Source organism: Microcaecilia unicolor, chromosome 8 (genome assembly GCF_901765095.1).
Source record: "Microcaecilia unicolor chromosome 8, aMicUni1.1, whole genome shotgun sequence".
NCBI lineage: Eukaryota > Metazoa > Chordata > Amphibia > Gymnophiona > Siphonopidae > Microcaecilia > Microcaecilia unicolor.
Genome location: NC_044038.1, coordinates 26,274,953 through 26,300,176, shown reverse-complemented (window position 1 = coordinate 26,300,176; position 25,224 = coordinate 26,274,953). Strand labels below are relative to the sequence as shown.

At 43.6% G+C, this 25,224-nt stretch overlaps 1 protein-coding gene across 1 annotated transcript in view; it reads left to right on the top strand.

Moving 5' to 3' along the window:
- The first annotated feature begins 594 nt into the window (after nt 1-594).
- Nucleotides 595-25,224, top strand: part of LMTK2 (lemur tyrosine kinase 2) — a 110,207-nt gene continuing 85,577 nt past the window's right edge. The window contains 1 exon segment of the mRNA XM_030213629.1: nt 595-1,063. Within this exon segment, the coding sequence (XP_030069489.1) occupies nt 952-1,063 (112 nt within the window). The 5' untranslated portion in view covers nt 595-951.

The window sequence follows — 25,224 nt, the reverse complement described above, 5'->3', positions numbered from 1 at the left end:
AAAGGATGAAGTTGGACAGGGAGCCTCTTATTCTTCAGTGCCTGCCCCCCCCCCCCCCCCCCCCACACCCCGAAATTGTTTTTGGGTGCTCCTGAAGCCCCAAATCTGATCCAGGGCAAAGTGAATGGGATAATTGGTCCTTATCTGCAATCATCTGCTATGTTACTAAGCAAAGCAAATTATTTAACTACAGGTTGTAATATAAAATTCATATGGGATTTGCCTAAGGAGCAACATAAGAAAATGTTTCTTCTCAGAAAATGTGCTTGTGGTGGTGGAGGCCAAAACGGAGGGATTGCGGGGTTTTTTTTTTTTGTGGACAGCAGATAGAGCTTCATAGATTACATTGCAGGAGAACTGTCCGAATGCAGTAAGGGCAGCATCTGAGGATCGGATCACCTCCCCTTTTTTCCCCTGCCGCTCGCAGCCCTTTAAATCGGCCTTCGACTGACTGATGGCGTAACTTTTCCTTACAGCTGCCGGGCGACGTCATCAACTCACCTTTCCTCAAACCCCTCCCACGGCTTAATCCAATTGGCTCCCGCAAGCCGTCGTTCTGCTGTTAGTTAGTGTCCGCTCCGCCCCCGAGGCGTGACGTAAGGTAACATGGCGCCGGGAGGAAATGGAGCTGTGTGAGGGCTGCCTTGGAAACTGTTCGTGTTATTGACGGCGGACGGAGACGGTGGTTTCGTGGGCTCTGAGACCAGCGCTCAGGCGGACAATATGCGCTTAGAGAAGCGGCGGGGAGGAGCGACGGCGGCGAAACCCGAGCGTCAGACGGGCGGCGGCAGTAGAGTCCGGCGGTGAGGCGAGAAAGTCGCCGGAGAGACGCTCCTCTGTGCTCGCGCCTCAGCGCTAGAGCCGCAGCCGCCGGTCGAGGAAGCCGCCGGCTCCCAACGTGGCCCTGGGGTCGGGGAGCAAGAGGTTAAAGCGTCTGTGGCCGGTGGAAGAATGAGGAAACAGGACTGCTGCCACCGGTGCGTCGCCTGGGTGCTGCCGCTGGTCTTAGCAGCTCTTGCACCGGCGGCCGAGGGAGCTCCACTTCCGGGAGCAGCAGGTGCAGGTGAGCCGGGACTGGGATTCGGGAAGTAGGTCGAATTGTGAAATTGGGACCAAGTTTCGGTTCACAGCAGCAACACCCCAGGGTCCTCCCTTCCTTGTCAGATCTTGTGCCTTCGCCCCGATTGCATCCTTTTGTGCTGTGTGCAGGTAGCATTGAATTCGAGGAGCCGGAATAAACCTTTTGTATTTGAAGGTTAATCGTTTCTGGTTTCTTATGAGACAAAAGACACCATTGCAAACAGTTGGGTAGAATAAAATCAAACGTTGGGCAGACTGGATGGACCATGCAGGTCTTTTTCTGCCGTCATCTACTATGTTATGTATGTAGTAGCGTTCATCCACTCTGAATTTTTGGTTTTCCCATTTTGAAGTATCGCATGAAAATAATCCTTCCCTTCGTTCCGTTAGGAAATGGTCTCTTAAATTTCCTCGAATTATATCGTGAAAATTTTGTAACGAAATATATGCAATTGAAACGGCTTCTAGTATTCTTAAGTAGTGGGAGCAAAGGTTCCAAATTTCTTTTGTCTGTTGAGATTTTTGAATTTTGTGGGTTGGTATGTTGCATTTAAATTATGAAAAGGCTCTGTACATAAAAGGAATTTGTTTCCTTTAGTAATTTCATACTGGAAAAATATTTGATTCTATATAAGGGGAAAACTGTACAAACTTCATTGTTTCTCATATTACCTATATTGTGGTGGGTGCACATTTAACAAGTTTATATTTGAGGGGTTCATAACTATAGATGGTGTACGACTTGACCTAAAACTTACAATTTTGATAAGTGTAACAGTACCAAAAAGGGCAAATGTAAGCATAAAATACAATCTGAGGTAAAGTTGAAGAGGGCAAATTGAATTGTTATATGACTAAAATGATCTAGATATAAATCTAAGTATTTAATAGCTCTTTAAAACAATCATATAGCAAAAGTGTGATAAATGTCAATAGAATGTGAGTGGTACCATAATGAACAGCATGGAAGAATATCATGTAACTGATACGATGTTATTCATACAATACAATGACATATTGATAAGTAACTCAAGTGAGCAAGTACCGTTGTTTATATAGATGAGCAGTACAGAGTCATTGGGATAAACTGATGGGTGGCTAAACATAAGGTAAATTAGATGTACAGCTAAAAAGGTATGAGGAACAGATCTAAGTTATGGGGTGTGCAACAGCTACTCCAGATGCAGAGTGAGTGGATAGTAAGTAGAGACCTGTACAGGAATGGGATTCACTGGAATCCCCTCTGGGGCTGCGGGATTACTGTGGGAAGCAGTTCCTGCAGGATTCCCATGTTAAGTGTAAGCTGCACCTGTGACAGGCTCTCACCTACCAAGTACCAAGTTCTTTGAGTGCTGTCTCCTGCTCTTCCTTGCTTTAACAGTGCAGATGTGGAAAGTCTTCAATTTAACTCTCTGCTCCCAGGCTGATGTGCAGGCCTCAGTTCTGACATAGGCACAAGCATCCGAGGTCACCTGACCTACTGGCGCATGCATGTGGCGACCTCTTGGTGATGTACTGACGCATGTATGTGGTGACCTCTCAGCACACGGTGCCAGCGAATTAGAGATGACTCTTACATGTGTGTACCAGAGAGAGCCGAACCAGAATTTTTTTTTTATTTTTTAGGTACCATTAAATTGCTGGGATGGGTAAGATTCCAGTGGGAAAAGTTAGATTTCTGTCCTCATGTAACTCAAGTTGCCACATATATTTTCTTCAGAGGACCTATGTAAGGTACTGTTGGCCAGTGTAGTTCTTGCAGGAAGGGTTTGATTTGGATATGCCACTTGCGGCCCTGCTCAATTATGCTGCAGCTAGTGTAAATTCTTTTTGGTTTGACCAGTGTACATGCCATTACAGTAGCCCAGTCGTGATGTTATGACATGGACCACTTGTCCTTTTGATATATGGAGAGAGATTTTGTAGTTTCATCAATTATATAGTATTTATTCAGTGTTCAAAATTTAGGATGTATGAAGAATATATTAAACTATTTTTAATTTTAGATCCTTGTTTTTCCTCTGTCCATATTTTAATTCAAAATTACATATTTGCGACTTGTAGTATGAGATGTTTTGCACCTTTATAAAAATCACCATGATAGGTCTGCTTGTTCTCTATACGTAGAACAATGTTATATGGGTATTTTCTAAGAATACGTTTGCTGTTGAGGAAACATTTTGCAATGACTCTAATACTATTTTCATTCTTGTCATTGTATTACAAACATTTTGTTTATAAAGGAGCCTATTCAAGAGTTGGTAGGCAAATGTTCTGCAAATTTTATCTTGTGGGTTAGTGGATTTTTCATGGGAAAGTTTGCTACTGATGCAAATTATCTGAGGAGTAAACCTTCTCAAGAAATGTAGCCATAGAGGCAGCCATTAAAAAAAGATGTTTTTCTTTTTGGTGAAAATGGGCCTGTGAACGGTTTCATGTGCCTATTTTGCAAAATTCCTAATTAATGAATTGCTTTGCATCACAGCAGCTCGATATTTTATAAATTTAGAGATCGACCCGAATACATAATATACTACATGTGAAAAGAGGACAACTTTTTTTTTGTGGTGGATGCATGAAAAACTGCACAAAATGTTGAAAATGTAGTGGTTTACATGCCTAGGACATGTTACATTTGTGTGTCATGCATTGCCTCTTAATTTTTTGCAAAAAAAAAAAAATTACATTTTAGTACAGTGGCACTTAAGTGTGAAGGTCAACTATGATACTCGGTTATGCAACTGAAATTCTCAGGGAAGGTAGAAAAAGTGGTATAATATCCCGTTGTATGTGTAAGATTTGAAAAATGTGCTCATTTACTTTCCTGCTGAGAGTCAATGCTCATTGCTGTCAAGAATGAGGCAGGAGCAGGAGGATATAGGCAAAAGTATAGGAGGATGGAAGAACAGGAGCTTGCCAGCAAAGAAATGGATCATTCAATGAGAAGGGATGACCTGGTGAAATGGGCACATGGGAAGGTAAAGTAGGGCAGTGGAGCTGGGCCATGAAGAACACACCATTTCAGAAGGGAAATGGAAGGAATGCTAGGTAACTGAGCCACAGCACTAGGATCCCTATTCCTCCCAGAAGAGAGGAATAGTAAGAAGCATCTTATGCTCCTCTTGAGGCTTGGGTTATAGAGGCAGAGGGGGAAGGAATTGCAGAGAAGATGTTTGCGTTGGGTGGGATTGTGTGCATTCTTCATGAAGAAATGTACTCGTATACTCCTGCCATCCCTTCAAAAATAAACCTATCTAGTGGTGGCAGGAGTGTAGGGCAATTGTATATAAAATGTGTTTGGTTTTGAATAGTTCATTTTAAATTTGTAGGTTGCTTTTTTTGTTTTGTAAATTACTCAGATTAAATAGGCAAATTGTTTTGAGATCATGGCTGGAATGAATGGATTTTTTATCTAAACAAACCATTTTATAAATGATTTAAATCTAGGGTTTTGTTTTACTAGCTTCAAGTTTATACCTTTTATACCTCAAATTTTTGTCCTTTTGTTTCCTGCTGTAACTTGAATATAGGTGTAGTTTCTATACTGAAGGATTATTTTTAATTCTGTTCCTTCCCAACAGTAAAACAACTGTTCTGATTTAAGTTTGCTGTTCCAGTTGCCTTATAAATATCCTCCAAAGCCATATTCCACATCTCAGGCTTAGGCATAAGGTCCATTACTGTCATGGAATGTGCAAAAGTAACCCATTTGGAGACATTGGCCCTCACCCCAAAAGAAAATGTACTGTAATCCAGCCTTTCTCAGAGAGACCCAGGACCCTCATGACAGGCCTGGTATTCAGCCTATTTGTACCAACCATACATAGTTTCTCTGAGGACAGGCAGGCCGTTGTATTCTCACAGATGGGTGATGTCATTTGACAGAGCCTGGTGTGGACGCTGATTAGTATTCCTAGCACTGGAGGATAATGCAAATTTTCCTGCAGGTTGGGGTCAGTCTGTTTTTTTGGGATTGGGAGTCTGGGGGTTGCAGGTCTTTGGCTAGTATTGCAGAGTTGGAAGCCAGTTCTTTTCCTTCCTTTTTCCTAGATCCAGGACAGGTGGCACCTTTCCCACAAACATTTGTTTCTCTGGCCTTGATGTTTGGCATTACTGGAAGACACTGCCCCAACTATATGCCAACAAGTGGGACATTGGATATGCCAACAAGTGGGACATTGGATCCTTGGATCAGTTGCTCCATAACACGCCTGCTTCCCTTAACAAGTTAGTTGAGAGAGCTCTGGAGGAGGGAGATAGGACAGGTTTATACAGAACGGCAGTTTTCAGAGCTTTTTGTTAAATTGAGTGAGTTAACATAAGAATAGCTATACTGGGTCAGAACAATGGTGCATCTAGCCCAGTATCCTGCTTCCAGCAGTGGCCAATCCATGTCACAAGTACCAAATTTGTTCCCCCTACAGGAAATCCAACATAAAATTCTACATAGAGCGTACTTGACTAAGGAGCGGAGGACAAATTTTGGGTTGTGGGAGGATGGGACTTGCCTTAAGTGTAAGTATCTGCCTGGGACCCTGTTGCACACTCTTTTGGAATGTTATCTGGCACCAGGCCTTGCAGCGTACTCCTGAATGGGATTATGGTTCTTTGCTTTTGGGATCACAGGAGCCTCTGGAGGCACAGGGTTTGTCTGTATCACAGAGTTGATGCTTATTCAATGCAACCTTCTTAATTAAAAAAAAAATCCTGTACTTCTGGGTAACCGCAGCAGCACCAATGGCTGACAAATATGAGAGAATTAGCCCTTTTCGAAATTCAGGCTTACTGCCACATGCCAAACAAGTGTTTCTATGTAGCCTTTCTCTGGCTGTCTCTCTCCCAGCTCCCCTGCTTTTGCCTTCCTTCAATGAGTGGTTCCGAGCCGTGCTCGGGGGAAGAACTGGCACTGATGCTGCAGCTGTAAACCACTCAGGCATCAAGGGTGCTTGTGCCAGCTGTGGATCAGCCCTGGAGTCTTCCTGAGGCGCATTCCATGCCTGTATAGCGATCCTCGACACTGGCAACTGGAAAGGTGTCCACATCGGCACATATGGTACCGCTCTCGATGTTTGAGGAGGAAGCTTCCATGGAGTCAGAGGGTAGGGTTGTACCTCAGCGCTTTTCAGGGCAAGGACATGGTTCCACTGAGCTGAGGCAGCACAGACTCATTCAGCCAGAGGAGGGTGGGTATGCAATATTGTATTCGGAAGGCTCCCAAATTCGAGAGGTCCACTCTCTCTGATGGTCAAATCTGCCCTCAAATGAGCTACGAGTTCCAGTACTCATGCCTTTGTGCCCCTAGGAAGGGAGGCTCAGACACTGGACTCGTTTGGTAGGAAAGCTTTTCAGGCCTTAATACTTATGGCCTGCATCCAATCTTAGCAGCTCTACATGACCTTTACTTGCCATCTTTGGTGTGCAGTACACTAGGTCTTGCGGATTCTCTCCCACAGGAGCAGGCCATAGAGCTTTGCCAGTTGGCCAGTAAGCAGCTGTTGGGAAATATCTGGCCAGGGACGCATACAGTTCTTTTGGTATAGTGTCCAGACTTTCTGACATGGGTGTGGGGATGCGCAGACTCTCATGTCTGCGGTTCAGGAAAGATTGGTGGACGTTCCATGCCAAGGTGATAACCTGTTTGGAGATAAGGTAGTGGAGGAATGAACCTCAAAATGTACAGATACCATCTGTCTCTGCTACCTCCAAACTGCAGCCTCCTCTTCTAGGAGATTTTTGAGTGGGCCTAGGTGGCGACCCAACTACTCTGAGACGTAAGTTTCCACAACTTTCTTGCTCTTCCAAGAACCCCCATGACCAGCATGCTCGGCCTCACCAGTCCTGCCCATTAAAGCAAGGAATGAGCTTTTGACTGGTTCTAAGAGAGCAAAGCTGTGCTCAGTGACTGTTTCAGACACCGGTAGGGGAAAGGCTGAATTTTTACCAACACAGGTGGTCTCTTGTAATCTCCGACCAATGGGTTCTTCAAATAGGCCATCTTGGTTACACTCTGCATTGGCATCAAAGAGACCACCAGATTGCCCACCGAGAGCTTTGTACATCAGCTCTCAGCACAATTAGGTATTTATAGAGGAAATCTCCACCTTTCTGTAGTCCATTGTGGTCAAACCTGTGCCGCTGTCAGGGCAAGAAGGGAAAGGATTCTATTCTAGGTTCTTCCTTGTACCCAAGAAGATGTGGGGGGGGGGGGGGGGGGGGGGGAGGATTGGATTTTATCCCATCCTAGACCTAAGGGCTGTGAAAAATCCCTAGTCAGACAAGCTCAGGATGGTTTCCCTGGGTGCCCTTCTCCCCATGATTCAGGAAAACAATTGGCTGTGCTCTTTGGACTTGAAGGATGCCTATACCTACATTTTTATACTTCCCATTCACAGGAGGTATCTCTGATTTCAGGTAGGGAAACGCCACTACCAGTACCACGTCCTGCCATCTGGCCTCGCATCGGCTCCCAGGGTATTCACCAAGGGTCTAGTGGTGGTAGTGTATTTATACAGACTGGGAGTCTGTGTTTCTTTATCTGGACTATTGGCTGGTCAAGAGCACATTGTAGGAAGGGGGGGGGGTCGGAGTCCATGCACCTAACTATTCAGGTGTTGGAGTTCCTAGGGTTTGTCATAAACTACTCCAGGTTCCACCTTCTCCTAGTCCAGTGATTGGTGTACATAGGAGGCCTGCTCAGTACATTGCAGGCTTGGGCTTTTCTCCCACAAGCAAGGGCAGATGTATTGACAGCACTGGCCGCGTAGGTCTGCAGTGGGCCCTAGCTTCCCAGTAGTCTCAGGCAGCTGGGAATCTAGTGGATGCAATCCAGGTTCTGCCAGAGTTAACTTGTGGACAATTTGATCAAATTTGACTGTGGGACTACCATTCCAAATTTTTCATCCTGAAAAGGTGTTAACTATGTATGCATCCCACCTGAGATGGGGAGCTCATGGCTTCACACCCAGGAAATTTGTTCAGGAAACAGATCTTCATATCAACCTCCTTGAGCTGAGGGCCATTTGGAATGCTGTAAAGGCTTTCAGAGATTGGCTACAGTATCCAGTTATTTTTGTACAGACAACCAGGTTGCAATGTTCTATATAAACAAGCAAGGGGGTACCTACCCTTTCTGTCAGGTGGCAGTGGATCCTCTTTCACAGAATGGTACCTCGAGCCACATACCTACCAGGAAAGGATAACTGCCTGGCAGACAGCGAGGTTTTGCAACTGCACAAGTGGTCTCTCAACATGGGCATAGCCCGCAAGTTCTTCTGAGAGTGGGGGGTACCGCTTCGGTGGATCTTTTTAGCTACTCATTTCAGCAACAAAGTCTCCCAGTCTCCAGGCTCAGGTCACACAGCAGAATAGTGTCAGATCTTTCTCCTACATTGGGGGGAAGGGACTTCTGTATGCGTATCCTCCAATACCTTTCATAGACAACTTTGCTGAAATTCGAACAAGATCAGGGGACTATGATCCTAATCGCACCTTAATGGCTGAGGCAAATCTGGTTTCCTCTTCTTCTGGAGGTGTCCTCTGAAGATCTGTGGATTCCAACCTCCAATCCCTGGCCCTCACAGCTTGGATATTGAGAGTATAGTCTTTGAATTCTTGAACTTGCTGGAGGGAGTCGTCCACATCTTGCTGGCTTCCAGGAAAAAATTCACTAGAGGTGTTACTTATTTAAGTGAAGGAGGCTTGCTGTCTGGAGCGAGCGCAAGGCCTTAGATCCCCCTCACCTGCACTACCCAAAAACTACTTGCATTTTCCTGGGTCTGGTTTGAAAACCAACTGTAAGCATTCATCTAAGTGGAATTGGTGCTTATTACTGTGTGGGAGGTAAGCCTATCTCTGTATAGCCCCTAGTTTGCTTTATGAGAGGTTTGTTACTGTCATGGTCCCCTGTCAAACTTCCAATTTCATGGGATCTCAATGTTACCTTCACCCAGCTGTTGAAAGCTCCTTTTGAGCCACTTCATGTCGCCTCTAGTTGTTTGCTTTATGAAAGGTTTGCTACTGACAGTGCCCCCTGTCAAACTTCCAGTTGTGTCATGGGATCTTGATGATATCCTCACCCAGCTGATGAAAGCTCTCTTTGAGCCACTTCCTGTCATCTGAAGTATTTGGCCTGGAAGGTTGTGTTTTTGGTGGTGGTCACTTCAGCTTGCAGATTTGGTGAGCTTTCAGGACCTAGTTGCTGATCTACCTTACACTAAGTTATTCACCACAATAGAGTAGTTCTCTGCACACCAAGTTCTTCCTAAGATAGTGTTGGAGTTCCATTTTAATCAGTCCATCCATCCTGCCAACATTTTTCCTGAAACCTCATGTCCATCCTGGTGAGGGTGTACTGTATACCTTAGACTGCAAGCGAGCCCTAGCCTTCTATCTGGAGTGGATTAAAGCCCATAGACAGTCCATCCAGCTTTTTGTTTCTTTTGACCCAAACATGATCAGTTGGCTGCAAGATTGCATCTCCTTTACTTGGGCTGACTCTAGAGGGTCATGTCAAGGATCATAATGTTAGAGCCATGGCAGTGTCGGTAGCCTACTTGAGGTCAGTATTCATAGAGGAGATTTGCAAAGCTGCGACATGTTTATCTGTACACACATTCACATCTCATTTCTGCCTTGAGCAGGATACCCGACTTGATAGCTGGGTCGGGCAGGCAGTCCTGATGAATTTGTTGGGTGTCTGGCACCCAACTCCAACCCCCTAGCCCTAGCTTTGTTCTTTTCCAGGCTACACCTCCACACCTAGTTTGTCTATAGTTTCAGGTTGATTGAATTTCAGGCATCAACGTTTAAAGTCCCTATTGTCCTAGCATTGTTGTTTTCCAGTGAGCCTGGTAGCTAGGGATTCTCATCTGTGGGAATACAATGGCCTGCTTGTCCTCAAAGAAAGCAGCTACTCACCTGTAGCAGATATTCTCCGAGGACAGCAGCCAAGTATTCTCACATACCCTCATACCTCCCCTTGGAGTTGTATTCTTCAGCTTTATAAAATGACTTGAGAGACCCATGCTTGTGCATCGGGTGGGAAGGTGCCAGCCCATACGCAGTGGGACTTTGTTAGAAAGTTCTATTATCGCTAGTCAGCATCTGTATCTTGCTCCGTTGGATGACGTCACCCAACTGTGACAATTCTTGACCTGCTGTCCTCAGAGGATGCCTGCTACAGGTGAGTAACTTTGCTTTATCCGTTAACTGAGTATATCCTGAAAAAACAGTCCTGTTGAAAGACTGTGTGACCAAGCTGGGAAACACTTTTTTGCAACCTTTTCAGTGCCACTTTCAAGTGTTATCCTTATTGTTGACCACCAATCTTCTGGACACACTCTTACTTTGTTTATGACATAGAAACTAAAGCAAGGGCATCTTAATGCTAATAGCAAGGATGCTGACCTTGTTAGAGTGCATTCTCTCCCTCTCCCTTACAACTTTTGCCTTCACAAATTTTCTATTTTAATTTTAGTGATTTTCTTGCTTGCTTATAAGTGAGCAGGCTAAGAAGGCACACAGACAATTTTTTTTTTTTTTTTAGAAAAGCTGTACAGAAGTAAAACAACTGCAGCTAGAAACAATTAGAAATGTCTTCAATGCCCTTTGACCGAGGAAAGGTTACTTGATAGCAGTGAACTATATAACTTGGGAGATATTGTGCTCCAGTGAAATAGCAAGGCAGGCTTAACCAAACATTCTTATGATTCTTGATCTTGTAGATTAGAAAACAGAAACTAGTACTGTGCAAAGGGCTAAGAGCAAGTGGACAGTGAAATCACAAGACTGGTGGAACCTGTATCTGTGTGGTTTTTTTTTCAGTAGAGCTCAAAGAGAATGCTAGGTATTAGGAAGAATAAAAATGAAAATATGATGCCTCTGACTCCATGGCGTGACTGTACCTTGTATACTGTGTACAGTTCTGGTTGCCTTCTCTTGAAAAAGGTACAGGGATGAGTAACCAAAATGAGAGAGGGGATGGAAGAACTCTTCTGTGAAGAAAGACTGAAGAGCAGTGGTGTGCTGGAGCAGGCTCTCACAGGCTCGCAAGAGCCGGTTGTTAAGTTTTTAAGAATTTTGGGAACCGGTTGTTAAAGTAGGGCCCTCCATGGCTACTTTAACAACTGGTTTCCAAAATGTGGGCTTGGGCCCCCTGCTGAATTCTCTTTTACTTTGCTGGTAGGGATGCTGAGCCCTGCCAGCCAAGTAAATAGACTACTGCTGCTCCCTGCGCCTTGTTTCCAGCTCTGGGCAGCAGGCTGGGACTTCTGGAGCATGTGAGAGAAGTTCCAGCATGCTGCTCAGAGCAAGACGTTGGGAGTGGTGGCAGTCCATTTACTGGCTGCCAGCAAAGGTATGCCTATCATGCCCACATGAAGGGAGGGAGGAGATAGAGGCAAGTGTTGCTCCCCCCCACCCGGCCCTTCCAACTGCAGAGCTGGCTACGTCCAGAGAAAGAGCCTGTTGTTAAAAATTTACCAGCACACCCCTGCTGAAGAGATAGCTCTTAGTTTGAGGAAGAGATGATAGAGATTTTTTTAAATCAAGAATGGGAAGGAGCAGGTAAAGTGAGTTGTGTGGTTTTTTTTAAATATCTTTTCAAATGGTACCAAGACTAGAGGATATTCCATAAAGCTAATAAACCTCACTTTAAAAAAAAAATCTAAATGGAGGAAGTGTTTTTTTTTCACCTAATACACAATTTAAGCTGTGGAATTTCTTGCCAGAAGATGTAGTTTGTTTTAAAAAGAGTTCTGATTAAATTCCTGGAGGAAAGATCAATAAAACTCTGTGGCATAGACATGGGTGGACACAAGATAGAGGGATATCAGTTGTATAATCCTGCAAATTTTCATTCTCAGATGTGGACTAGTTATGTCTCTAAAAAATGAGAAATGTTTATCAATAAAGTACATTTTTCTGAAAAACATGAAAAGTAGCAAACTAAAAACTCTCTGTAATTCAAAATTATAAAACAGTTGCATAAGCCCCTTTCTGCTGACCCTATAGGGAACAATAACACAAATCTTTCAAAAATGGAGGTTGCCTAATTTACACCTCCACACTTTATAGCCTTTGTCTCTGTTATTTGTAATCCCACTTGTGATATACTTTTGATAAGTGGGTCAGAATTTTATATGGTAATACCTTTTTTTTAATTTTATTAGCTTCCAGGAGCTAATACTCCCTTCCTCTGGTTCCAAGCAGAATAAGGAAAGATAAATTGAATCATAATGGAATGCATTCCATTTTTATGAATAATTTTTTATTTTCTGGCAGTTACCATCTTTTCTTATTTTATTTTGATCTAATAAAGGGAGGGCCAGCTCCTGAAAGCTAGGCAAGAAGACAATTCTATAAAGTGTGTGCTTTTACATGCCAGTTATGAGTGTAAATCATTAGACTGATGGCATGTAAGCTCATCTGTGTGCCCATCAAACATATAAACGGCAAGTGACCGACTCACCTGCAAATGCGCAGTAGAGACTTCCCTCTCTGTCCCGCCCTCGCGTCGAGACGTGATGACGTCGGAGGGCGGGACAGAGAGGGAAACGGAGTCGGAGTCACTGTCGGACGCTGTCGCCTGGAAACGAACATCCGGCGCACCAACCTCCACCCTCCCCGCCACCGCTCCCGCCTTCCTCTGCATTGGGCCCCCTGCACTGACCTGACAGCGCCTCTCACCTCCGTGTGGAAGCGCTGCAGGCAGCAGCAAGAGCGATCTGCTGCTGCCTGCAGCGCTTTCACACGGAGGTGAGAGGCGCTGTCAGGTCAGTGCAGGGGGCCCGACACGGAGGGGGGAGGGAGCGGCGGCGGCGAGGATGGTAGCTGGGAATCTCGCCCGTTTTTATGGGCTTAACGGCTAGTATAAACATAAGCTTCAAAATTCCACATAAGTGCTATTCTCTAAATAAATGCATGTTTATTAATTTCTACTCTATTCATAATAAAATTACAGAAACTATATGCAACCAGATCCAATGAATACATGTCATACAATTAAGATTTACATCCTTGCTGTACAGCCCATGAAACACTGTCACTAACTGTCCCATCACACACCAGACGCCATATCTCTCTATATAAAAGGCAACACCAACGTTCTATGAAGCCTCCAGACGGAAGTGTGAAGGGGGAGAGATATCCGGTTTCCCCCCGCCCTCTCTGTAACAGTCAGTGAAGGAAAACAGCAGGGCACGAAATCAAATCACTGGCTCTGTAACAGTGAAGGACTCAGAGGGGGGAGGGGAGAGAGGCCAGAGGGCAGGGACACACACACTCCCACATGCACACAGAAGAAAACATTGCTAGCCCCCGTTTTATTTGCATCAGAAACGGGGCTTTTTTACTAGTCTTACATAGTGTGTATTTTACAGGTAGGCATACAGATAGAGCATGCATAACTTACAAGATACTGAAGCTTATATGCATACTAGTAAAAAAACGCCCGTTTCTTGGAGAGATGAAACGGGCGCTAGCAAGGTTTTGGGGCACGGTGAGATCGGGTTTTCAGCATCGACGTACCGTCAGCGAGGCAGCTGTCCTGCAACCCCTCTGTGATGCAGGTTCGGTGTGAGGCATGGCCACCGAGGGCCGGGCACGGAGAGGTAGCATTTGCAGCGTCGCTGTCCCAGCCGGGAGATTGAGTTTGTGTCCTCCTGCAGTGTGCTCCGCCCCCGTCATCATGACGTTCTGACGCGAGGGCGGGGCATATGGCGCTTCAGAGTTCTGAGTTCCGGTTTGGAGGCCTGGGCAAACAGGATATCTCTGACGCCTCACACTTCTGGTTTGGAGCAATTTGGAGGCTTCATTTAGAACGTTGGGGTTGCGAATTGTATCCGGAAGGGGTGTGGCTGGGGGGCGGGTCTATGAGTGACAGTGGTGCATGAGTGTGAGAGTGAGTGTTGTGTTTGCCTCCCACAGAGTGAGCTTCAGCACAGATTGAGCTTCAGCAGGTGAGAGAGAAGGTGAGAATTATTTATATAGATTACTGGAGGTTAGGTGCACACATGCCAGATCTACGGCTGGCTTAACAGCTCACACCTAATGTAGGTGTGTATTTTTCCTGTTATACTAGTATTCTATAGAAGCAAGTAGGTGTCTAGATTCCTTTATACAATAAAGTCCTACCAGATGCCCAGTTATAGAAACGTGTTGTATAAGTGATAACATTTAATCTGATAAAAAGGTGTTTTTTTGTACAGAAATAAAAGTTAAGGTAGTGTGTGGTTTGTTTGATGTTTTTGTTTTTTTCCCCCCTGGATGAATGTTTTGTAATGCAGTTAACCTATGATGATATGAACATTGTAGTTTGTACGGCAGTTGCTTTATTCAACAAATGTGAACCAGAGTTGCTATGGTAGCCTTAGTTACAAGGTACTTTTTATGTGATGTTACTGAACATCTTAAAATGGTAGGAGAAAGGCTTGTAACATTCAAGGCAGAATAATTTAGTTTCCCACAATACTCAGTTACTAGTCAGATATATCAAAAGTTTTCTTTTGTGCCACAGGGATAGCTGCTTTTTCCCTAGTTTTTTTTTTTTTTTTTTTGTTACATTTGTACCCCGCGCTTTCCCACTCATGGCAGGCTCAATGCGGCTTACATGAGGCAATGGAGGGTTAAGTGACTTGCTCAGAGTCACAAGGAGCTGCCTGTGCCTGAAGTGGGAATCGAACTCAGTTCCTCAGGACCAAAGTCCACCACCCTAACCACTAGACCACTCCTCCACTGTTGCTACTATTTGAGATTCTACATGGAATGTTTCAGATCACCAATGTGGCCGCGCAGGCTTCTACATGGAATGTTGCTAGTGGAATAGCAACATTCCATGTAGAATCTCCAATAGTAGCAACATTCCATGTAGAATCTCCAATAGTATCTATTTTATTTTTGTTACATTTGTACCCCGCGCTTTCCCACTCATGGCAGGCTCAATGCGGCTTACATGGGGCAATGGAGGGTTAAGTGACTTGCTCAGAGTCACAAGGAGCTGCCTGTGCCTGAAGTGGGAATCAAACTCAGTTCCTCAGGACCAAAGTCCACCACCCTAACCACTAGGCCCACTCCTCCACTGTTGCTACTATTTGAGATTCTACATGGAATGTTGCTATTCCACTAGCAACATTCCATGTAGAAGTCGGCCCTTGCAGATCACCAATGTGGCCGCGCAGGCTTCTGCTTCTGTGAGTCTGACGTCCTGCACGTACGTGCAGGACGTCAGACTCACAGAAACAGAAGCCTGCGCAGCCTTCTACATGGAATGTTGCTAGTGGAATAGCAACATTCCATGTAGAATCTCCAATAGTAGCAACATTCCATGTAGAATCTCCAGTAGTATCTATTTTATTTTTGTTACATTTGTACCCTGCGCTTTCCCACTCATGGCAGGCTCAATGCGGCTTACATGGGGCAATGGAGGGTTAAGTGACTTGCCCAGAGTCACAAGGAGCTGCCTGTGCCTGAAGTGGGAATCGAACTCAGTTCCTCAAGACCAAAGTCCACCACCCTAACCACTAGGCCACTCCTCCACCTGAAAATATTTAAATACTTTTAGCGAGTTAAGAACCTTCAGTATGCACTTCCACCTGTGTCCTGTGCTGCTAATTGCCAGCAGCTTGTACACTGTATCACTTTTCAGAAGTCAGCTGAGGACATTCACTTACACACAGAATATGTGTCAGAATATGGGTTTATCTTTGCTAAAGTAGTTTGAGTCACATACAAAGAACTTTGCCACAGAATTAGTAACTCTCAACATGAAGGGGTTTGCATTGTGGGCAGTGGGATAATTCTCAGTAGAGGAAGCAGGATTCTTGTTTAAAAAAAAAAAAAATCTTAATTCTAAAACTTACCAGATTTAGGGACTTTTTACCAAAAGTAAATGCACATTATAAACAGGACCCAGGATGTATTAACGTTTAAATACTTGAAAGGCATTAATATAGAAACAAATATTTTCCAGAGAAGAGAAAATGGTAAACCTAGAGGACATGAATTGAGGTTGCAGGGTGGTAGACTTAGGAGTTATGCCAGAAAATTCTTTTTCACGGAGCGGGTCGTTGATGCCTGGAATGACCTTCTGAGTCAGGTGGTGGAGGAAAAAAACCAGTGGCAGAATTCAAAAAGGCGTGGGATGAACGCAGAGGATCTCCTTATTAGAAAATGAATGGTATAAAAAAAACAAAACTTAAAGGGTTGCATATCTGTTTGCGTATCAAGTGGTGCTTAGATGGCAACTCTAGCTGTAAAAACTAAGGCTCGTGCTGGGCTTGCTTGTATGGTCTATGTCCCGCATATAACAATCCAATTTAGAATGGGCTGGAGAGGGCTTTGATGGAAACTCCGGTAACTTGGAATGTGAGGACAGTGCTGGGCAGACTTTTATGGTCTGTGTCCACAAATGACATGACAGATTCTGATAGGTTGGAGTGGGCTTTGATGGCAACTCTAGTAATTGGAACATCCAGTAATTGGAGCATAAGGACAGAGCCGGGTGGGTTTCTGTGGTCTATGTCCCAGAAACACCAAAGAAAGACCATGATCAAGTATATAATCTCATGTTCATTGTTGATTTAATCTTAATTGATAATGAATGTAACTGTTGGGCAACCTAGATGGACTGTTCAGGTCATTATCTGCTGTCACTATGTTACTAGGGGGCTCATTTTCAAAGCACTTAGACTTACAAAGTTCCATAGGTTACTATAGAGGCATATTTTCAAAGCACTTAGCCTTCCAAAGTTCCATAGAAACCTATGGAACTTTGGAAGGCTAAGTGCTTTGAAAATATGCCTCTATGTAACTTGTAAGTCTAAGTGCTTTGAAAATACGCCTCCATGAATCTTAATGGGACTTTTTACTAACCATGTACGTTTTCTCTTATTCAACACACACAGTTAAGGTGAGTAAGACAAAGGGATATTTGTAATTTTAAAAGCCTCTTCTAAATCTGTGATTTGTTTGCAATAAGAGAACAGTAAAAAGCAGTCCCACAAAGAAAGATTTTATGGTGAACTTCAGTTTTATTTATAATTGGTCTATTTAGTTATATATTCTATATTGATGAGATTACACACTGTGTGGCATGATATCTGGGGAACTAGGTTCAATTCTTACTGCAGCTCCTTGTGACCCTGGGCAAGTCACTTAACCCTCCATTGCCCCAGGTACAAAAACTTAGATTGTAAGCCCAACAGGGACAGAGAAAGCACCTGCATGTTATGTGTACAGTGCTATAGGAATGATTAGTAGTAGTAAATTGATGAAGGAAACAAATACTTTAAAGGTGGTGTTTGAAGTGAAGGAAAAGCCTAATGGTTAGTGCAGTGGCCTGAGAACCAAGGGAACTAGGTTCAGTTCCCACTGCAGCGCCTTGTGATTCTAGGCAAGTCATTTAACCCTCCGTTGTCCCAGGTACAAACATTCCTATATATAATATGTAAACCACTTTGTAACCACAGAAAGTCAGTGTATCGATTTTTCTCTTCATTTTAAGAGGTTTACATTTATGTCTCTCAATGGATTCAACAGGCTGCAAATTTAAACCAAACAGCAATTCATAATAATAAATGGTCTATGGCAGTCCCTGCGATAGAAGTAGCTTTCCCAGTCACAACTAATCAGCAATTATTTTGCCACACAGTGTGCCAGCAAAATTAAATGTCTTCATCGGTACCTACATATAGTTTCATTGAGCATCTCACCAGCTAATAAGGAGAACATTTCCCCCTCACCCCAATCACGACCATCAGGGACTCATTCAGCTAAGTTGCAGAGAGGGCTGTTATAAAAAAAAAAAAAAAAAATCTTGAAAGCCCTACAGCTGACATCATGTTGTCTTGGCCACTGCCAAGGAAAGGGCTCGTTGAAGGTTAACTCCTCTTGTGGAAGGGCAGTTGCCAATGACACTGAAAGGGCAATGGAGTTCCTTGACAGAAAAATAACACTTTAGGACCAGCTTGAAAACTACCAACCAGTCTCTAATATCCATTTCCTGGCAAAACTTATAGAACAGACCTGCTACATTCAACTGAGTGGCTCAATTAAAGAAATTGAGTAGACTCATTTAAGATCTGGGTATGGAACAGACAGTTCTTGTATCCCTGCTTGCTTTTTCTTGGGATCTGCCTCTACTGACGATACTGGATTTCTCTGCATCCTTAGAGACACTGTGGATCATAACGTCATGCTTACATGGTTGCTAAGTGCCGCCGATAACTGTTTCTATTTGTCGGCGGACAATCGATTCTATTCGTCAGTAGCACATCATCTCAGACATTGAACTGTGGCGTGCCACAGGGATCCATACTATCACCTGTTTTATTTAATTTCTGCCTCAAGCCTTCAGCTGACCTGTATCAGTTGATGGACATAATTCCATATTTGTGCCAACGATGATCAGTACTCATACCTATTGAAACAGATCTACCCATGGCTTTGGGTAACCTGACAGCCTGTCTAACATCAACTCAGGAATGGGCAAATTACAACAAATTCTGCCCGAACCCAAGCAAAATAGAGTCTCTGTGAGTTCCTAATACAAGTGGTCAGGTATCTGACTTCAAAATAAATAACAATACCATTTGGAAAAGTAAGAACTCCTCTAAAATTGCAGTTCAGGAATCTTGGAATACTGCTAGACTCATCACTTTTTATCCTCCAAATTCAACCATTTAAAAACTTTCTATCACCTGTGGAAACTATGAAATTTCTCCATATATCAAAAATGATTAATCTGACTATACTGGTCTGTGCAATGGTATTACTGTACTACTGTATAAAGGCTTTTTTTTTTTTTTGCATTGGATCCAACTAAATCAAAATGCTATAACATGACTGAATGATAAAGGGCTGCGAGTGGCCTGACCACATAGTACCCTTGCTGCAAAAATTGCACTGGCTACCAATACCTTACAGAGCCAAGTTGAAAACTGGTTGTTTTTTTGAAGGTCCTCAGACAAAATGGGCCAGAATTCCTAAAGAATGTTGGTCCCCTACACGCCATTGAGGCCTCTAAGGTCCTCTCAAGGAGCATCACTATCTGTGTGATTTCTTTTCTGGGGTTACAATGTGATATCAGCCAGCAAGCTTTCTAAGGAGTAACCCCTACACTCTGGAACTAGCTCCCAGAGGAGCTATGCCTATCTCAAGACTACCTGTTCTTTAGGAAGCAGGTAAAAGCCTGGCTTTTCACATGTGGTGACTGGCTATCCACTCATCTGGACTAGCTTGCCATATACCCTGCAACTAAGACAATTTCTCACAACTTATTCAACTGTACATATAATTTGCCTTCAAGTTAGCCACCCATGTTCTAATTTGTGCCTATTAGGTGTGTCCATTTGTATTTATCATATCTGTTATATGAATGTATTTTCCATGTTTCCTGTTATGATGCATCATTTCTACTGTTATGTATTATATTTTTATTATATGATTGTTTCTGTGCTGTTTGTATATATTTCTGATGCCATATCATGTTACTGCTATTTCTAGGATTCAATTTGCCATCTCCAGGTTTACCTCATTATTTGTTTATACCTATGATTGATCATTTCATTATTGTTATGCAGTTAACAAAACTAAGTTGTGTGTGTGGGGTTTTTTTGGGTCAAGTTGTACCTGCTATATACCGCCTCTGGTGAACCCCTGAGAGCATAGAGGCAGTTTTAAAATCCCAATAAATAATTTTTGTAGCCTCTTCCGTAGACTTATGTTGTAAAGATCTTGTCTATATAAGGAGTTCCACAAATGAAGAAGGTGTTTTAATCTGTCTCTTCTCCCCCTCCGGATAGTGTGCATGAAAATTAAGGAAGAAGTTGAAGAGCGTGCAGGTGATAGCTGTCATGGACTGCATATTAACTAAAATCTGACCCATGGTTCCTGTTCCTTCTACTAGGTAGTGTGTCTTAGGGGCCTGTTTACAAAAGTGCAGTAAGTAATCATGTGAATTAGTTTCAGATAAGAAGCTCTCTATCACTAGAGATCAAAACTTCCATTTTGAATCCAGGCAGTAATGGAGCAGGAGCCACCTGGGCATTGCTGCCGGCCTTAGCCTAGTAAGTACTGAGGGGGCGGGGTCAGTGGGGTGAGAATGGGCTGTGCAGATGCTCATTGGGGGATCTTGTGGGGTGTTCTAACATCATAGACTATGGAAATGTCTGCCTGTGCAGTAACTCTAGGGCAGATGCTGGCCATATCCCTAACAGTTATTGCACTGGCTTTGCACTTTGTGCTAATTTTCGCTCTTAATGTGCGGTAAGTGCAAAACTTCTGTTAGTAAACAAGCCCCTAAGTTGATTTGCTTTAGTTAGCAAAGCCACATAACATTTTTCAACTACTACTAATTTAATTGTAGCTTACAGTACATAAATGTATGCTGCTGACAGGCAGAAAGTGCTATTCTGTTTTGGAGAGTAGGGAAGGGTCTTGCTATGAATGCCATATAATTTATTCCAGTGATCTAATATCTCAGTAGGAGGAATAAACTAGTTTAACCACTAAGATAAGACAGCTTGATCTGAGTTGTGTCTAAAGCATGCAGTTTTTACCGGCAAACAGTTGTAACATCTGGTTTTTAGCTTGGGGATGTTGAGTAAACTCTAAAAGACATCATTTAATCTCATTTAGATATGATCATGCATTACAAATTTTGTAAGCAAAATTAGCCCTATTGTCTTTGGGAGTTTTGTCCTGAAGAATATCAGCTGAAGTGTGAAGCAGGTTGGAATAAGTCTTCATTTTGTTGAGATCCTCTCCAATTTTGTGTAGAGCTGCTGGTGGTGAAATGCTTACATGGAAAAGGCCTAGGAATCAGAATATATAGAGTAGTGTATAGCTTTTAATAGAGTAGAGGTATTAGAATAAGGAGACAAGTGTGACACTAAAGCAGTTCTTTCCAAACTTTTTTTTTTCTCATGCATATTCATTGTAGGTATCCTGAAAACCTGACTGGATTGAGAACCTTTGCTCTAGAACAGTGTTTCCAAAGTCTGTTCTGGAGTACCAAGCCAGGTTTTCAGGATATCCACAATGAAATATGCATGAAATTTCATGTTCATGTACTGCTGTCATTATATGCAAATTTTTCATGCATATTCATTGTGGATATCCTGAAAACCTGACTGGCAAGGGGGTACTGTAGAACAGACTTGAGAAATACTGCTCTAGAAGAAGGAAAGTAAAGAGGAGCTGCAGTACAAACATTCAACTATCTAGTGGCCTTCAATAAAGTACCAGAAGGTAATGTTTCTATGGAATGAGAAATTCAAGGGCAAGGGGTTGTCATAGGAAGTTGAATGGAAGGAAGCAAAAACATTGAATACTTTTTTTTTTCACTGCAAGGATGGTTTGATATCAAGAACAAGCTTCCAGCAGTGATTGTAGGGTCAAAATTGTCAGAATTTAAACGTGCTTGGAATGGACAGAAAGGGACTTACTCTGGAAAAAATTCCAGTTGGAGAGATGCATGATGTAGCACAGTAGACTTAAATGGGCTGACCTGTTTGTGGTCTTTTGACTCATTTTAATGGCACAGTTGGATGACTTGGAGTCTAGCTGTTTGATTGCTTCTTGGAAATATCAGGAGATATCAAAAGATGAAATTTTGAAAAGGTAATTGAAGTGCTAGTGAAATGAGCATAGTATAGAATGCTGTAATAATACTGCTTTTGTGAAGACAGAATTGAATTGCTTAGGCATTTTTTTGTTTTTGGATAGGTTGTGAAGATATTTACTTTCCTTGTAAATCAGTTAGTTTCCCTTTATTCCTCTGGGTCGTTGTATTACTGCTTGCGACTTTATATGTTGCAGTGTTGAGATTTTGATAATTTGAGGGTGATGCTGTAAAGCTGTGTAAAAGTATATGGTAATAGGTTTTATATTAGGTGTTGCCCTTAAATGAGTGCTGTGAAGTATGACTGCATTAATTAGAGACGTATCACTGTTGTCGTCAATTATAGCACTTGGAAGTACTTGACCTAAATATTGAGTGACTGACACTGCAACTAAAAGATTTGGAGACTTCCATGTAGATGAAAACAAAATTGAAATAATCTGATGAATTTTTGCTACAGTATAAATCACTGGATACAATGTCACCTTGAATACAAAATCATTTTCATTGCTTCCTGGAGTTAAATACAAATTCGATTGGCTGTCATGCCAACAGTAATTTGGATTTATCTTCCAGAGTATATCCACATCAGCTGCTGAATGTGTCTGAGGGGCCAAGCTTTAAGAAAACATTAATGCTGATCAGGTTTCTCCTTCTCGTATGTGTGTGGTGGTGGGGGGGGGGGGGGGGAGCATAGGAGAGGGACTGTAACTTCATCCTTTTTCTTTGGGCTTCCAGCTTATCCAGAACCAAGACTGGGTTTCCTACCCATATCCTCATTGAAAACATAGTTACACAGAAGAAGTTTCTCATATTTGTATCGTTTAGCCCTCTTAGAATTCCCCATTCCATAGCATCCCACAGATCAGTCCAGAGACTTGTGGGTTATGTCCCCCTACCAGGAGGTGGAGATACAGGACCATGTATAGCAGACCTCAGACATTCTCTCTACCTAGCGGTGGATGGGTCATAGTTGTGCTACTCTGGGTTGTTTTGGCTCCTGGCCTGGTCCTCTGGGTCTGGTAGAGCTTCTGGAGTTGAGGTATCCCTGTCCTGGGACTTTGGAGTACACCTGGTGGTGCCAGGTTCCTCCTCCTCCCCCCCCCCCCCCCCCCCCCCCCCCAGTCAGCTCCCTCTTTGGCTGTCCAGGGGCTTCTTGCCTCTCATGGCTTTGTTTAGCTCCAGCTTAATCTCCTACCTCTTGTAAAAAAAAAAAAAAAAAAAGTTCAGCTGTTTGAGCGAGTGCCAAAAAAAAGACCAGGCTAAATTTAGGAGCACAGCGTACTAGTGCCGGTATTCTGTCGACAGCAGTGTGAGGGGACCAGAATTGGTGCTGCAGTGGTGAATTTCCTGTGGGGTGAGTAGTGCATGTTTATGGCAGCGCTGGAAGAATCTGTAAAGCGCTGCTTTTGATGTGGGAGCTGGAGAGCAGCATCGAACGTCTGTTCAGCCTGTTCTTGCACAGACCTGCTGAGTGCCTCTCAGCTAGATCCTGCCGAGCGGCCTTGGACCGGGGAGCATATTGAATCATTGGAGTCAGTTTTGATGGGCCCTGTAGGGCTCTTTTTGTCCTACACACCTGCAGGCACCATTTTTGCTATTTCCCCATGTGGCAAGGCTGTGGCATCGGTGGTGGAAAGTTCTTGGAGCCCAATTTGTCATCGCTTCCAGGTCCTGTGGATAGCAGCCGGGCTGGGAATATGCCTGCAGGCTCTGGGGTTGATGTCCCATTTTCTCCTGAATTTGTACTGTTGATGCACAAAACCTTTTTAATGAAGAGGCCTGGAGGGTTGCAGGATCCTCTGCTCAGCAGACTCTTGTTGGAGGTTTTGGGGTTCCTCAGCTGCCCAAGCGGCAGAGATTGGAGGTCCAAGAGGAACTTTCTATGGTGTCTGATGTTGATGAGGGCCATTTCTCAAGTGTGACTCTTCAGGCCCTTTCATATCCCTTAGAGGAGGGGGAATTGCCACCAGATAAGGGTGATGACCCCAATACAGCTAGGTCCCTGCATTCGTTATCCGGGCCCTGGAGGTCCTGGATATTTTTTGATGCCTAGACTGCGGAATCTTCTTCCATTATGTCTGTGACGAAGTGGCTCCCTATAACTTTCTATATTCATGAGGCCGTGAAGGTCCTTAGCACAATGGGAGATGCCAGATGAAGGTTTGCGGGTGGCTTGAGCCATGTCGCATCTTTACCCCCACTGTTCGAGGGAGCTTGAGTCTTTTCAACTCCCTCAGGTGGATTCCTTGATCACTGTGGTCACCAAGAAAACCACTTTAGAGGGTGGTACAGCCCTTAAGGATGCGCAGGACAGGAAATTGGAGTCCTCCCTCAAGATGATCTTACGCAGTGGTAACACATATGCAACAGAAATGGAAAATACATTTTCCTATATTGATCTCCTTTAAAATGTTTACTGTGCCAAATTGTATGAGTTTTTGTGGGGCCTGTACTGTGAAGTTATCACCGCAAAACTACTGCAGCAGGTTATAATCCAATAAGCATTCAAATTACTGCCACATTTTAAAATTGTGACAGTAACCTGCAGCTCATTGCAATATGTCATCCTTCTTGTCTTTGCCTGAGTGAAACATTTAAAAAGAATACTAGTGCCAAGCAACCTGCATCTGCATTGGTCCCTGACCCAATGACTTTCCCCCTCCCCTTGTTCTGACAAAAAGAAGTAAACCATGGTGTCTACTGGCACCCACCAACCTGATGCTGTCTACTTCTCTTTCCTCTCCCCAGCCGACTCTGAAAAAAGTCTCTGGTGTCTAAACGGCACCTCCTCTTCCTTTCCCTTGAACTTAAAAAAAACAACAACAAAAACTCCCCCCAAATTTCCTGGTATCTATTGGCACTTGTCATATATTAAGAGGCATATATTTTGAGCCTTTGTGGAAGGCAATGTTTCTGGTGGCTATTGTGTCTGCCAGGCACGTTTTTTTTCTAAACTCCAGGCCCTATCCTATTGGGTTCCATTCCTCTCTTTTACAGTGATGGGAGTGTTCCAGCATACAGTCCCCTCCCCCTCCTCTTTTTTTGCCTAAGGTGATTTTGGCTTTCCTCTCGCAACCAGATGTTTTCTCCCATCATTTACGAGGGAGGCCTATGGGGGAGCCTTTCCTTCTCTTTGTTCTCTTGGTGTCCGAAGGGTACTGATGACATTATCTAGAGGTCACTAATGAGTTCTTTAGATTGATCTTTTTGTGCTCTTGTCAGGGCCCAATAGGGATGTGGCGGTTTCCAAGGCTTCGATGGCTTGTTGGATCAAGAACTGTGTTCTCATCATACTTGCTGTCGAATATGGCGATCTCCACCTCTTGGATGGAGACTTGGTCCCTGTCACTTGAGGAAATTTGCCACACGGCTACTTGGTCCTCTCTGCATACCCTTGCGCAAAGCATTATTGGGTTGATGTTGTGGCACCACTCCTAAGCGGGTTTTGGGGCATCAGTATTCTCGGTGATGGCATCTGCTTCCCACCCAACTTGAGGACTGCTTTGCTTAATCCCATTCGTTTC